Source organism: Erpetoichthys calabaricus, chromosome 8 (genome assembly GCF_900747795.2).
Source record: "Erpetoichthys calabaricus chromosome 8, fErpCal1.3, whole genome shotgun sequence".
Classification (NCBI taxonomy): Eukaryota; Metazoa; Chordata; class Cladistia; order Polypteriformes; family Polypteridae; genus Erpetoichthys; species Erpetoichthys calabaricus.
The window spans coordinates 45,265,268-45,280,778 of NC_041401.2; the positions used below are offsets into that span (position 1 = coordinate 45,265,268).

General features: G+C 39.0%; 1 protein-coding gene across 1 annotated transcript in view; it reads left to right on the forward strand.

Moving 5' to 3' along the window:
- The window catches only part of thsd7ba (thrombospondin, type I, domain containing 7Ba), a 1,117,993-nt gene extending 1,102,736 nt beyond the window's left edge, over nucleotides 1-15,257 (forward strand). The window contains exons 27-29 of the mRNA XM_051931000.1: nucleotides 2,434-2,626; nucleotides 9,549-9,636; nucleotides 14,173-15,257. Coding sequence (XP_051786960.1) covers nucleotides 2,434-2,626; nucleotides 9,549-9,636; nucleotides 14,173-14,254 — 363 coding nt within the window. The 3' untranslated portion in view covers nucleotides 14,255-15,257. The remainder of the gene's footprint in view (nucleotides 1-2,433; nucleotides 2,627-9,548; nucleotides 9,637-14,172) is intronic.
- Nucleotides 15,258-15,511: the final 254 nt, after the last annotated feature.

Below are 15,511 nucleotides of genomic sequence, written 5' to 3' on the forward strand. Positions count from 1 at the left end.
GTCCTGTAGGACTCCTTCTTCAGCTTGACGGCATCCTTCACCGCCGGTGTCCACCAGCGGGTTCGGGGATTGCCGCCACGACAGGCACCGACCACCTTACGGCCACAGCTCCGGTCAGCTGCCTCAACAATAGAGGCACGGAACATGGCCCATTCGGACTCAATGTCCCCCACCTCCCTCGGGATGTGGTCGAAGTTCTGCCGGAGGTGGGAGTTGAAGCTACTTCTGACAGGGGGCTCTGCCAGACGTTCCCAGCAGACCCTCACAACACGTTTGGGCCTACCACGCCTGACCAGCATCCTCCCCCACCATCGAAGCCAACTCACCACCAGGTGGTGATCAGTTGACAGCTCCGCCCCTCTCTTCACCCGAGTGTCCAAGACATGTGGCCGCAAGTCTGACGACACGACCACAAAGTCGATCATCGAACTGAGGCCTAGGGTGTCCTGGTGCCAAGTGCACATATGAACACCCCTATGCTTGAACATGGTGTTCGTTATGGACAATCCGTGACGAGCACAGAAGTCCAATAACAAAACACCGCTCGGGTTCAGATCAGGGGGGCCATTCCTCCCAATCACGCCCTTCCCGGTCTCACTGTCATTGCCCACGTGAGCATTGAAGTCTCCCAGCAGAACGAGGGAGTCCCCAGAAGGTATGCCCTCTAGCACCCCCTCCAGGGACTCCAAAAAGGGTGGGTACTCCGAACTGCTGTTCGGTGCATACGCACAAACAACAGTTAGGACCCGTCCCCCCACCCGAAGGCGAAGGGAGGCTACCCTCTCGTCCACCGGGGTAAACCCCAATGTACAGGCTCCAAGTTGGGGGGCAATAAGTATACCCACACCCGCTCTGCGCCTCTCACCGGGGGCAACTCCAGAGTGGTAGAGAGTCCAGCCCCTCTCAAGGAGATTGGTTCCAGAGTCCAAGCTGTGCGTCGAGGTGAGTCCGACTATATCTAGCCGGAACCTCTCAACTTCGCGCACTAGCTCAGGCTCCTTCCCCTTCAGAGAGGTGACATTCCACGTCCCAAGAGCCAGTTTCTGTAGCCGAGGATCGGACCGCCAAGGTCCCCGCCTTCGGCCACCACCCAACTCACACTGCACCCGACCTCCTTGGCCCCTCCCATAGGTGGTGAGCCCATGGGAAGGGGGACCCACGTTGCCTCTTCGGGCTGTGCCCAGCCGAGCCCCATGGGTGCAGGCCCGGCCACCAGGCGCTCGCCATCGAGCCCCACCTCCAGGCCTGGCTCCAGAGTGGGGCCCCGGTGACCCGCGTCCGGGCAAGGGAAAACGCCGTCCAAAATTGTTTTTCTTCATAGGAGGTTTGGTTAACCGCTCTTTGTCTCATCCCTCACCTAGGACCAGTTTGCCTTGGGTGGCCCTACCAGGGGCATAAAGCCCCGGACAACAGAGCTCCTAGGATCATTGGGACACGCAAACCCCTCCACCACGATAAGGTGACGGTTAAAGGAGGGGTATATATATATATATATATATATATATATATATATATATATATATATATATATATATATATATATATATATATATATACAGTATATGCTATTTGAATTTAATACCACTTAATATTTATTATGTTAATAGTTGTTTTAGTTCCCTAACCACTCAATGATGTTTTAAAAAAGTTTAGTCTACATATACCTCAATCCTCTGAAAAATGCTGCTCAATATGTGAGTGACTAACTCTATCAGAAAATCTCAAATAAAAATGTTTTGTACTGTTTCACCCCCTACCACGTACACCTCTGTGAACAGAGCTACCAGCTTTGTAGCTATTTCAGTTTTTGATGTTTTCTTTTTCTTTTCTATTCAAGTGAGTATACTGCCACTCAGAGCCAGTAGAGTGCTACTGCATGGTGATTGTTATGTTATTCTTACTGTCTGCCTGTACTAATATATCATACATGCATTTTCAAACCCATTTAATCCAGTTCAGGATCAGCTACTCAACAACCCAATACCAATTGGCCAGATTTTAAAAATGCTCAAATAGTCAAAAATAGTTGTTGTGTCTTGTATACATAGGCAAGATGGCAATTAAACAGCAAAAATGTATGAATTTCAGTTTTATATCTATAAGTACCATGCCCCTTGCCACAGAAGGCCTCATTTGTTATTCATATCGCTTATAAAATTTTCCACTCTAACTTTTAAAATGTAAGGTGTATATTTTTTGCCTTTTCATTTGGTGGTTGCACCTATAATAGCTAATACAGATGTAATCAGTAAAATACTGGTCAAGCTTACCTGTTTGCATATTTTCTTAAATTGTCTTTCTTCTCCTCTCATCTCTTTGTTATACTTTTATATTAGTTTTCATGCCAAAAGAAAATCTGGGTTACTTCATTTTAATGAATTAACTTTACTGAATTTAATTGTTTGACAGTGTAGCTTTTCTCTTTCTACACAGAATGGTGTTTGCGGATGTGATAAAGGCTATATAGAAGTAATGACCGTCTATGGATTCCTGGATTACTGCACAAAAATTCCTGGATCTGACAATAAGAAAGCTGATGTGAAAACCAGCGTAGGCAAATTCAAACCAGGAACTTCCCAAATCCAGGATTTTTTCAGAGACTGGCCTTTTCACCCATTTGGGCCTGGTGCGTATTCATATTGCACTTAATAATTTACGTGGAAGATAATTGTGGACTTTGATTTGCTCTTCTGTATTTTGCATGGCGACACATGTATTGTCAAATATTGTGTTCACCTGTTTTTCATTTTACTTCACTTTGTTTTGATTATTGAGTTCCTTTGTAGATATTTCATATTGTCATTCTGTCTCATATTGTTATTTTTCAAGGATTTTTTGTTATTTTCATAGGTAATGAGAGACTAATAATAGAAATTCTTTTTACATTTTTTTCCATTCCTAATGATGTGTTTATTATCTGTGCCTGTCTAAAGTAAAAACTATAGTATACTAACTGAAGGTGAGGGCACATGCAGAAGCGGCAAGTACGACAAAACTGATTACCGATGGATGCAAAACTCAGATGGCAGATAACAGCGAAATCAACCATCAGATTTAATGATAAGATAAGAGATGCCTAGTTAATAATGATAAGCATTTGTATCGTAGCTGGAGCCAAGATAATCTCAGTTTAAAGGGGTCCTACTGAAATTGAAATTAAAACATAATTTTATCACCTAGAGAACATTTTTGGAGTCCATCTTCTTTGCAGATTTACTATGATGTGCTTCATTTAATTTCTTTTATTAATGCAGTGCTGTTTTCAGTAGTCTTCTGATTTCCTTGCATGCTCCTTCTAACCTTAATATTTACTATATAACCTGAATACACTGGATTTATGTTCAGAACCCCACAGGACCCCAGCCTCTTGTTTACAGTATAGTAAACAAGTAAAATTAAATAATGAATGCTGCTGCATAGTAAAATGAAGCTTCACAAAATGCCAATCTATGCCCCTATCATACTTAAACATAGTGTTTACGACACTTGAGATCTTTCATAAAACTATGCAACTTTTCAGTAAATGCATTTTGAGGTTACTTCTTACCATATGAAGAAGCTCCTTCTGTCCCAGGTAAAAGTAAATAATTCGCATTACAATTTAAATGGTGACATGTTTTTTTTTATTACTAAGTCGGTGGTCTTGTCACATCACAAATCCAGTGTCCTGCTTTTGAATTAGAAGTTTGGTTGTTGTTGTCTGTGTGCAGTTTGCACTTTCTCTGTGTGGATTTTCCTTTGGGTATTCCAGTTTAGTTCCAAAGACATGCATGTTAGATTATTTCGCAATTCCAAAATTGGCCATAGCTATCCATAGCTCTTTCTGGATAAAACACATTTGAGAACTTCTTCTCTGTAAATCCATGAAAAGTTTATTTTATTCATTACCAAGCAAACAATTATCAGGGGGCGGCACGGTGGCGCAGTGAGTAGTGCTGCTGCCTCGCAGTTAGGAGACCTGGGTTCGCTTCCCGGGTCCTCCCTGCGTGGAGTTTGCATGTTCTCCCCATGTCCGCGTGTGTTTCCTCCGGGCGCTCCGGTTTCCTCCCACAGTCCAAAGACATGCAGTTTAGGTGCATTGGCGATCCTTAATTGTCCCTAGTGTGTGCTTGGTGTGTGGGTGGGTGTGTGTATGTGCCTGCGGTGGGCTGGCACCCTTCCCAAGGTTTGTTTCCTGCCTTGTGTCCTGTGTTGGCTGGGATTGGCTCCAGCAGACCCCCATGATTCTGTAGTTAGGATATAGCGGGTTGGATAATGGACGGATGGATGGACAATTATCAGGCTCAAAAAAGGAAAAAATGGCTGAAAGTTAAATAATAATAAATAATAGTAATAATCTATATATATATATAATTCACTAAAGCAGCCGACCATGGGCAGGCAAGACGCAAGACAGAGCCCCGCCCACCAACAATTCACTAAGCAGCTGACCATGGGATACACACGACAGAGCCACGCCCATGGCAGGCAAGATGCAAGACAGAGCCATGCCCATAATTCACTAAAGCAGCCCAAGCAGCCGACCATGGGCAGGCAGAGAGAGATACACACACACACACACACAGGCGCGCGAGAGAGAGAGAGACACACACACACACAGGTGCGCGAGAGAGATGCACACACACAGGCACGTGAAAGAGAGACACACACACACAGGCACGCGAGAGAGATACACACACACAGGCGCGAGAGAGAGACATACAAACACAGGCGCGAGAGAGAGACACACACACATGCGCGAGAAAGAGGGGGCTGGAAGCATACGGCAGAGAAGGCAGTTAAAGAATGCACTGGGCTTGATTTTGTTTTCACTTCTGTTTACAGCGATCGGTTCGTAGCGTGGATTGTTGCAATGTTACTTTTCTTGGTGGTTTATTAAATTTCGGATTTTTCAAATGTTCATTTTTAATCCTGTGCTTAAAACTCATTAAAAAAGTGTTTTTACCGAGCAGTTCGTGGCGCTATAGCACGAACTCTAAGTTTTCCCTGTTGTTCAAGGTTTTCTCAGTGTTATTCAATGTTTTTAATTTTTGTTTACTATTACGCTGTGCATTCTATGATGTACTCTTCTATCTATATATATAATTCACTAAGGCAGCCGACCATGGCAGGCAAGACGCAAGACAGAGCCAGTTTTCCGTCACAGACAATTGTATGTTGCTCTCTCCAGAGTTCCATCTTTTCATTCACTCACTGTCGTATCCTAAAACCCACCCCATTTGGACAACTGTGTCTTTCAGGAAGTCTTCACACATCAATAAATAATTATGCGGCGTTACGCCACGGGTTGGCTAGTAAATTTTATTTATATAGCGCCTTTCCCATGCTCAAGGCACAAAACAAGTGTAAAAAAGTGCAGGATTAAGGCGAATTTTACGAAAAGTGTTGTTAACAGTGAGGAGCGGCAGCGGCATGTGTGCGCCAGCGTCCCCTCCTCTGCTGTTCAAATATGAGAAAGCAATCAGAGAACAGTCATAGAAATGTATCGAAAACATGAGACAAAGGCAGCCAAAACGGTTAAAACCCTAAACAGTAGAAGAAGAAAAAAAATAACAAGATTACTTTTGCAGCAGCCATGTTAGGGCCCTGAATAAAAGCCAGACTCCCCTTTTAATTTCCTTGTTCCTCCTTCCACATTAGTGCAGCATAATCAGTGTTGCATAGGATAGAAGGCTTGAGAAAGAAGGGATTTGGATGGTTAGCTAATCCAAGACTAGTCAATGAATATGAGCTAGCAAGAGTGCAAAATGGCTGAGAAAGAATGGAGTGTTAAATGGGTATAACCTGCCATCTTTCTGAGTACATACTAGCGATGGGGAGTTAAGCAAGGCTGTGTTCAGATATAACACAGTAATCTAAGGTTAATTCAAAATCTGGATACTTTTTTAATTTGTGTATAATGAATTACTCGGGCACTTGTGATCCTCATGCACTTGGCTCATGGTTGTGATCTTAGTGTACTTGTCATGCTACATATTTTTCACAAAACCTAAGGTGTTCCACTAAACAAGGTTATTTCAACATTCTAAAGTGAGTATTTAAAAATGATGCCCAGTGTAGCATATTAAGTCATTTGATGAAAGAAAGAAAGAAAGAAAGAAAGAAAGAAAGAAAGAAAGAAAGAAAGAAAGAAAGAAAGAAAGAAAGAAAGAAAGAAAGAAACTGATATCACAGTATTAATGCAACCCTGTTGAAGGTGAACCATTGGCATGGATGCCAGGAAGGCTGTGAAATGTGGCCTAGTCAAGTTGTACTTGGTTCCAGATCAAGTTCGTAAATGCTCTAAGCATTATTTCAGGGCCTATTTCAGGGCCTATTAGTAAACAATAGATAGGTTTTATGAATACACTGTTCAATAGTGGCCTGTGGAATTCAAGACCTCCAATTATATTACAGGTGCTGAAAGCCTCCATATTAAGAACTCTTAATAATTAAAATAAATGTTGCTGCATAAATATTTAATCTATCTGTCCATCTGTTACGTTTATCAGGCACAAGGCGAAAACCAACCGTGGATGGAGTGTCAACTCATCACAGGGCACACTCACACATACAACCGCTCCCTCGACCGAAGTTGACATATCTTCACACTGATAGTCTCACCCAAAATGAGGCACCAATGCACCGCCCACTACTGAATTTAATAAAAAAAAAATGTAGTGGAACTTTATTATTCTGTCAAGACACTCAATAAATCTCTATCCATGATACATATTCATTCTTTTGAATTTTATACTATCTAATATTTTTGTAATCTTTTTTTTTATACTATCTACTTATTTTTTCCATTTCTGGTGTTTCCCTCAGTGACTGACTGCTACAGCAGCTTTAGTTACTGCCACATTCTGCCATGATGTACAAAGAAGTGCAATAGTGTTTTTTTTGCCAACAGCCAACAGACTCTAAAATGTCCGTCCTCACTCTAGCCACATAAAAAGTAAAAAAAATGACACAGAGAAAATATTTCTTTATATTGTATCATTATTATTATTATTATATTGTTTTACCACTCTGGGTCCTGCACTTATTTAATAGTTTGCAATAATATAAATATGGTTTTGAACTATGTATTATGTTCAATTTTGAATTCAATTATGATTTTCCTCTTCAGAGATCATTAAAGTAGTATCTATCTGCCTAGCTATCTAGCCAGCTTTCTAAATCAGAAAATTCATTTATATATCTGTATATACAGTATATATATATATATATATATATAGAATCCAATGTCTGTCTGTCTGTCCGCTTTTCACAAGAGAACTATTTAACGGATTTAGATCAGGTTTTTTCTATAATTTGCTTGAACATTCAGGTTGATTATGCGACTTCTCTCATCACACTAAGTATCATAGTTCACTTGCAGGAGCGATATATATTCACGCTAACCCGAGACAGAGTCTGTGGACCGAGGGGAGGGGAAATGTGACGTCAGGAGTAGGGAGCTGGGCAGGGCCCTCCTCACTCATGATTAGCTTGTGATACCTGTTTGTTTATTGATTTTTAAAGTTTGTCCTGGATCACTACTACATGGGCAGAGCTGCATGGGACGGCTAGTATGTACAGTATATATATATATATATATATATATAAGCTTTATAAAATGCACATGTAGGCTACCTTGGCCACATAATTGGATGTTAGATCGTTCTCACAGCAAGCAGAGGTACATCGATTTGCCATGGCTGACAAAAAGAAAAATGCGTGCATCATGACTCACAGGAAATGAACATCAGCGACATCTGTTGACAGTGAGGAACAAGGCACAGGGCAAATAGTCACACATCAACTACATACCATTATGCTACAAGAAACAACAACCTTAGCTCGGCATTATGTGAAAAGACATGGCAGGACAATGCCCCACATACCAAAGCGAGACATCTGCTTGAATATACTGTAGAGCCACTGACAGATAGACTGTAGAACAAGAAGGGCAGCTGCGCCGTCTGTACAGTGTCAAGTTTGACTATGCAAGCGCCGATAAAGAATGGCAAACAACAAATTGTGACTTCCTCGGGACATGCAAGAACAAAGTATTTACAACACATCTGGGGAATCAATAGCTGCGAGCATCACACATAGAATAGAAGGCTTTAAATAAAGGATACAGAATGCAAAATTGAGAATGACAGAGAGATGAGCAGAACTTTGGATATGAGCACTTCTTAGCAACGCAAAAGAAAGTAAAACTCGACCAAAGAACTGGAGGTGCCAGGTATGTCCACCACATAATGGGGTTTTGGGTCCTTCACAAGTCATACAATGCAAATGCAAAAGACAGTCAGACTTACCCCTAAGGCACAAAAAAAGTGACAGCCCTCTCAGCAGACTGACCTGGGGTGTTGTGTTTTGTAAGAGGTGGATGAGCCACTTCTCTTCTAGGATCAGAGATCCTAGTGTTTCCTAGTCATTATACTCTTCTGTTTCTTCAAAAGTTACTCCAAAGTAAACATAAGATACTGCACACTAATGACACTGCACACATTCATAAGAAACCTCATAAAGAAAAAGCATGTTCACTTGACTTTAGATTATGACCAAATACTTTCTCAGCAAACTGTGAAAAGAAGCTGAGTTTACTGTAACTATTAGCAATATTAGGAAAAAAAACCAAGTTTAATTGTTCTCTTCTTGTTAGACAAAGAAAAAGTCAAATTTTACACCACCTTCTAGCTTCTTATACTTCAAATGTTCTTGCAAACTGAATGAGGGGTTTATTTTTAAAAGTGTACATTTTTCCATATCACTGCCTTAGTTAAATTTCTGTTTTTAATTATAACTTACCATTCCCGATAAAATCAGAAGGTATCCTGTATATTGTGTTTGAGTAAGCAGTGGATTTTAATAATCAAGCAATAATATTTCCATGAGCTTTTAATAAAACGATTGACAGGCACATAATTTCCAAGACAATAAATGAGACTTACGCCAGTTTAATATAAAAGGTTGATCGTGGGTTGTTGGTGGGGCGGGGGAGTACACGAACAGGGGGGTTATGTTCCATTAATTGCCCTTTGTAAGATGTACAAGACCTTGTTTTCAAAATATGGAGCTAACAAGAAGATGAATGAATTTGTAACATAATAAAATGCTGTAATGTCACCAAATTAACTTGCGTCAGGCATACTGGATAAGCAGATTAGCACAGATTCCATCTGAGCCTGTCTAAGTGGGCCTTCCTGTCTTCTCAATTGATTCAATTCTTATTACACTTTACATCTGATACTTATTAAGATTTTACACTTTGCATGAGTAAGATATTGGCATGCTGTCTTTCTGTGCAACGATAAAACAATTAATAAAGAATGAACTCTGCCTTTGCTGTGCATTACTCAATTGTGCTCAGCTTTTGACATTTCCTATTAGACTTCAAATTGTTTTTTTCATCTGAATAAAGTGGGATGGCATTTGCAGAGGAGACTGAAGTTTTGCTTTATTGGATAAACAAACTAGTGGAAGGAAATGTGAAGAAAAATGAAGAATGATCTGTAAAAAATATTGTGAGTCAGTGTACAGTTCTAACTAATTTGAATTTTTTAATATTGTAGATGGACGAATAAAGATGTGGGTCTATGGTGTGACAGCGTGTGGATTCCTCCTCATTATTTTCATCGTTGCAATGTCATTTTTAGCATGGTAAGTATGTTTCATTTAATGACAATACATTAGGCTCCTAAGATGATATTAATATTTCTATGGTGTCAGAATGTCTTTCTGTGCCGTCTCACAGCTTTAAAAAACTGGCCTTTTAACTTCCCACCCCTGTCAATGTCTGTATGGGTTTTAATTGATCTCATTCTTACTGCTTTCCTATCATTTCTCAAAGATGTGCAAGATAGTTTGAGTGCAATGGACTGGAGTTCCATCCAAGGCTTGGTTACTGCTTTTCATTAATGTTGTCAATCTGCGTCATGAAAAAAGGGGCTCACAAAGTAGACAGAAGGATGTTAGTTAAATCAAATGTTTAAGCCACATTTTGCATGATATCCCATTCATTCATCCATCTATATCCGAAATGCAGGGTCGATGGATACCCAGAACCATTGGGGCATAATTGAGTTCAATCCAGTAATCAACTTTGGATGGGTTGCCAGTTCATAGCAGGGTACATACACTCAGTCATACCATGCCAATTTATAGTAACCGTTTTGTAATGTAAGAAAAAAAATGGAGCGTCTGTACAAAAGAAAAGTAAAAACATGTTTGACAAGTTTACGTGTACAAACCTCACACAGATGAAGAATGAGCTGGGACTTGAAACCAGTCTTCTGCAATTGTGAGACAGCAGTCCTGACCATCTGTGCCACTCCACATTAAATATGAACACTCACAGCCTTCATTCAATTTGCATTTTAGATATGTAAGCACATGTACGTTTTTGTGTCTGGTTTTGTATGGGTTTCATATAAAGAGATAATACACTAAATTCCTATTCTCATTTCTTTTTCTTTTTTTCTTTTTTTTATATTTTATTAATTTTTATTGTAATCATTCCATACAAATAGATCAATTTATAACCAAACAAATTGAAAACAAATCAAACCCCACCCCTGAGAAGGAGAGCTTAGCTAAAGGAGAATTGCTTAGGGCTTTTTAATAAGACAACAATAAGCAAAAGAAATAAATATATATGTAAATAAGAGATGGAGAAGGGAATTAAATGCGGTAATAGTTATTTCTCTTATTCTAAAATAATATTGATCAGATCCTTACAGGTTTTGAAAAAATTTTGTACAGATCCTCTAACTGAGAATTTGATTTTTTCCAATTTCAAATAATATAAAACATCGGTTTCCCACTGACTTATCAGAGGAGAGTTAGGATTCTTCCAATTTAACAGAATAAGTCTGCATGCCAAAAGTGTAGTGAATGCAATCACCGTTTGCTTGTCCTTTTCCACTTCAAGTCCGTCTGGAAGAACACAGCTGTTAGTGGGTTAGGAGGGATTGTGACCCCAAGGCTGTCTGAAAGGCACTTCAAAATTTTTGTCCAAAATGATGTTAGTTTGGTGCAGGCCCAGAACATGTGACCCAGTGAGGCAGGAGCTTGGTTGCAGCGCTCGCAGGTTGGATCCTGGCCTGGAAACATTTTGGAATCCTGTTCTCATTTCAATATGCCATTATTTATTTACAGTTACTTACTGATGATCAGTGGAACAATATAGTAAAATATTGTCATTTCTTTTAAATAGCATTATCGATATAGCTAAATAATATCCGATCAACATTAAATTATCACTGGGCTTTTGTTGTTTGTCCCGTTAACTTTATCTAATCTAATCTAATCTAATTTGGTTAAATGTTAATTTTTTTTACCTTCCTGGTTACCTCTTCAGTCCTCTGTTGCTTGCCCTTACAAACTGACCAATATTCTATTCTGTAAACTTCTCAAAGATCTTATAGACTTCAGTCCTGGTGCTCAGTTGAGAGAAGACTTGGGTTCATTGAAAGGTGGCTTAAATAAACACCTATGTTTAATAATTCCTCTGTCATAGGTGGAGGACATCCATGTCGTCCTTGGTCTCTTCACAGCATTCTGACTCTTGGTGATACTTTTGTTGACTCTGGACTGAATACGTTTCAGGAACCGATTGTGCATTTCAATCCACCCTGCACCTCTTTTTTTTCTTTTTATCTTCAGTTTAAGTCAAACATATGGTGTCTGTTTACAGTCAAACCTTTATTCCCATCTTTATGTCTCAATCTAACAACTATCCCTTTAAGTAAGGTCCCTGCATCATCTATCTTTATTATCTAAATCCTATGAAGAACTTTCTCATTATTAAAGATGCATATGCTGGGACACTGTGTTTAGGAATGTACGTTCATCTTCCAAAATTTCAAACTATCAGTTCACTACAACTTCAGACCATTCATAGGATATTCCTTACTCCTAGAAGGCAACTCAAAATGGACTTGGTATCTGATCGATGTGCAAGTCAAGTTCATTAGATGTTCCTGGTACTTTTCTTCATATCTTCTGGGAGTGTTTTAGTGTTTTAGCCTTTTCCCAAGATTAAACCATTTGTTTTCCTGTATTCTAAATTGTACAATTCCTTTTTATCCTTCAGTCTTTCTCCTGGCTGATGAATCTTCTGCACCTTTTAATTATTTTCAAAAGAAAGGCCTTCTTACTGCACACTGTAACTACTAAACTTAATGTTACTTCTACATGGAAATACCCAGAATTGATGACTGTTCAACGTTGGGTTGTTTCAATCACTTTTTAAACATAATTCATTTAGAAATGTCTACTGCTGGAATTAATAATCACTTCTTCTAAATTACTCAAATTGAATGGGCTGGCAGCTGATTCAAATTCTACATCTCCTAGCTTTTATTCTGTTATTATTATTATTAGTCTTTTCCCCACTTTTCCTTTTCCTCAGTGCCTCTTCTGTTCTTAACTCTCTTTATTTAAAAATTAGGTAGGGTAGGGTAGGATGGGGTGGAGGATATGGAAAGTTTGCTTTTGTAAATTTTGTTTTGTGGTTTGCATTTCATGTGTGGGATGAGGAAGGGTAGATTATACATATTACCTGGTTGGGACAGGATGTTAATCACAGTTATATTGATTTTGTTGCTTACATTTTTTTGACTGTTTATTTTTATTGGGTAGAAAAACAAATAATAATATGATCACAAAAAAAGTCAACATTAAATGAATTATTTCTTTGTATGTGGCTGTTTCTGAAACACGCAGGGAGCCAGGAGAGCAATAAGACTTTCCATATCTGTATTCATCATGTGGCCAAACCTGTCTAAGGCATATTTAGCATGCTAAAAAACAGCAATACATCATTAAAATGTATCAGGATTTTTATCTATTTCCTGCTGTGAACCTGTTTGGTAAAGTAAGTTTATAGTTATGTCTAGGATATTAGGGAGGAGGAGGAGGTTAGGAGCACACACACTGATACAGAGCATTGCCGCACCCACCACATGACAAACCAACTCAGGATCCCAGATTAGGACCTGAATCAAGCCATGCAATGGGTGACACCTCAGCACCACACTAGTTCAGATGGAATGGGACATATTAGGCCGAATGTATTTATCTGTGTGTTTTTCTGCTATGCCAATCCACACCATTGAACCTATCTCTGCCAACTGTTGCTCAGATTCCCCATTTGTACAGAAGAAGGCTGTGTTACATTCCAAAATGTTTTACATGCCTCCTCTTGTTTTATATAAATTTATAGTTACATAGTTGAAATTGTGTGCATCCAAGTTTTATCAAAAAATGGAACAGTGGACACTATATGCATGGAATCAGCATGTTCTCTCTGTGTTTGTATGACTTTTTCCCTCAGGGCTCCTTATATTTCCTTCCACTTCCCTAAGACTTGCAGCTTAGGATAACTCACAATTCTAAACTGGCCCCATTAATATGTGGAGGCGATCTTAAACATGGCCTGTCCTGGACTGGCACAATGTCCAGGGTTGGACCCTGCATTAATTCCAGTGCTACTAGGATTCCTGTGACCCTTGATAAACAAGTTAGAAAATGGATAAATAAAGATCATTGTTGAAACATGTTTGTCACTTTATAACCATATCTGTGATGTATCTAAGTGACAAACATGGCATGAAATAACCTTTAACTTGCAGCTCAGTTACTGTCTGTGTAGGTTTTATACTGGTTTTCTTCTCACATTTGGTTAATTTAATGGGCAACTCAAAATTGGACTGGTACAGTATGAGTAGAAAAGCCTGAGTGTGTCCCAGGATGGACTGGTACACTTTTCAGGTTTCCCTCCGTCCTTATGCCTGATGATCCCCACACTGTAATCATAATCTGGGTGAAGCAGGTTTGAAAATGAACTGATGGATGAAGCTTTGTTTAATTTAGTTTCATTCCAAGGAGCGTTTGCAAGTGCTTGGCTATAAATATGATTTTTGTAGTATGAGCACAGGCAGGTTAAGTGATTTGCTCATCATCAGGTAGAGATTGAACCAGCAGAATTTGTGTTTAAGACCTGATGAATTAGCATTAGTGTGCACTGCTTGTCTCAGATAACTGTATCTCTTGAGTCAAGCAAAACATCTCCTTTGGTCAGTAATGATAGCTGAAGGGTTATATCTATCAGTAAAATGAAGTACATATATGCTTTCTAAGTGTGAAAATAATAATTATCATGATCTTTAATATTCTCTGTTTGGTTTCTTACAGTAAAACGCCTAAACAACAAAAATCTGCAGCCCCACAACAGAAACCTCTGACATTAGGCTATGATGGAGATATGGACATGTAATTTCCTGAAGCCTGGTAAGAAAGATTTGAAGAAACTCCAAGCCAAATGTCAGACTGCACAACCAGTTCTCGGCTCCAATCAAAGACAAAAGCTGGATGTACGTCACAACAACAGAAATCAAATTTTGACAGCAAGAGAACAAACAAATTGTCTTTGGGAAACAAAACATTTTTTGCCCTAGGATCTTTCTGAAACTCTCTTATCTTGCTTTTGTCCGCTTGAAGAAAAAGAAGAAATGATCAGAATATTTTGGAGTCACCCCTACAGATACTACATAATTAAAGATGTCAGAACCAAACTGAAAAGGGACCAGTCATTTTCTTTTTGATTTCAATAGCAGTGCAGTCAGCTTACACTGGCGAGTCCGAGAAGCAATGATCTTCACGGGAAAAAGACTCATTTTTTGTGCTGTTTAGGAATAATACTCTGAACATCTGTTAAAAAAAATAAATGGACTAGACTGATCAAATGTATTAAAACAAAAATGTTTATAATCAAGACTGGACACAAAGCAAGGTGTACATTAATTTTTTGAACATGGAAAAAGCAAACTCATACAATATTTGCACTATATTAGTGCTGATTATTATTTACAATTTGAAAGACCATTTTTCTAGTGTTTACACTGTCAATACAAAGAACTTTGCTGTGAAATATGTGTTTTAAATGACATTATGGGATGTATCTGCATCACTGGTTGCTTCCTCTGGCAATCCTGTATTACAACAATTCATGCCATTATTTAAAAGATAAAAAAAATGATTGAGTACATTAATTAAATACAGAATGATACCGATGATAAAAGGGTGCCTCTGCAAGCCTTAGACAAGTATAATTTTTCCTCACTAGTTTGAAAAATGTAGCATCCAGACTTTGTGCCCTATAAAACAATGGAGATCTTTGGCTGGAGAGCATTGTGGTGAATTCAATTATGGCACATTGGAGAAGAATATAGTGTGAAACAAGGGCTCTGCTAAGTAAATAAGAACAGTTTTTGAATTAATGACCTGCCATTTGTTTTGATTTCTATTTTACTTTGTAATGCAAGTAAAAATGGTCAGTTTTTAGCTTGAGAAATTCAACTTACACTGAAGTTACATTAAATCTACTCTCCTGCTGTTGGTGCATCCGCAATGTAATTAGACATTGTTTAAATTGTCTTCAGATATAGTGTAATCCTGCACTAATTACTTAGTGACTACCTGCTAAAAACAGTGTTCTTAAGGTTTATTCATGTGTAGCTGTATATATATATAT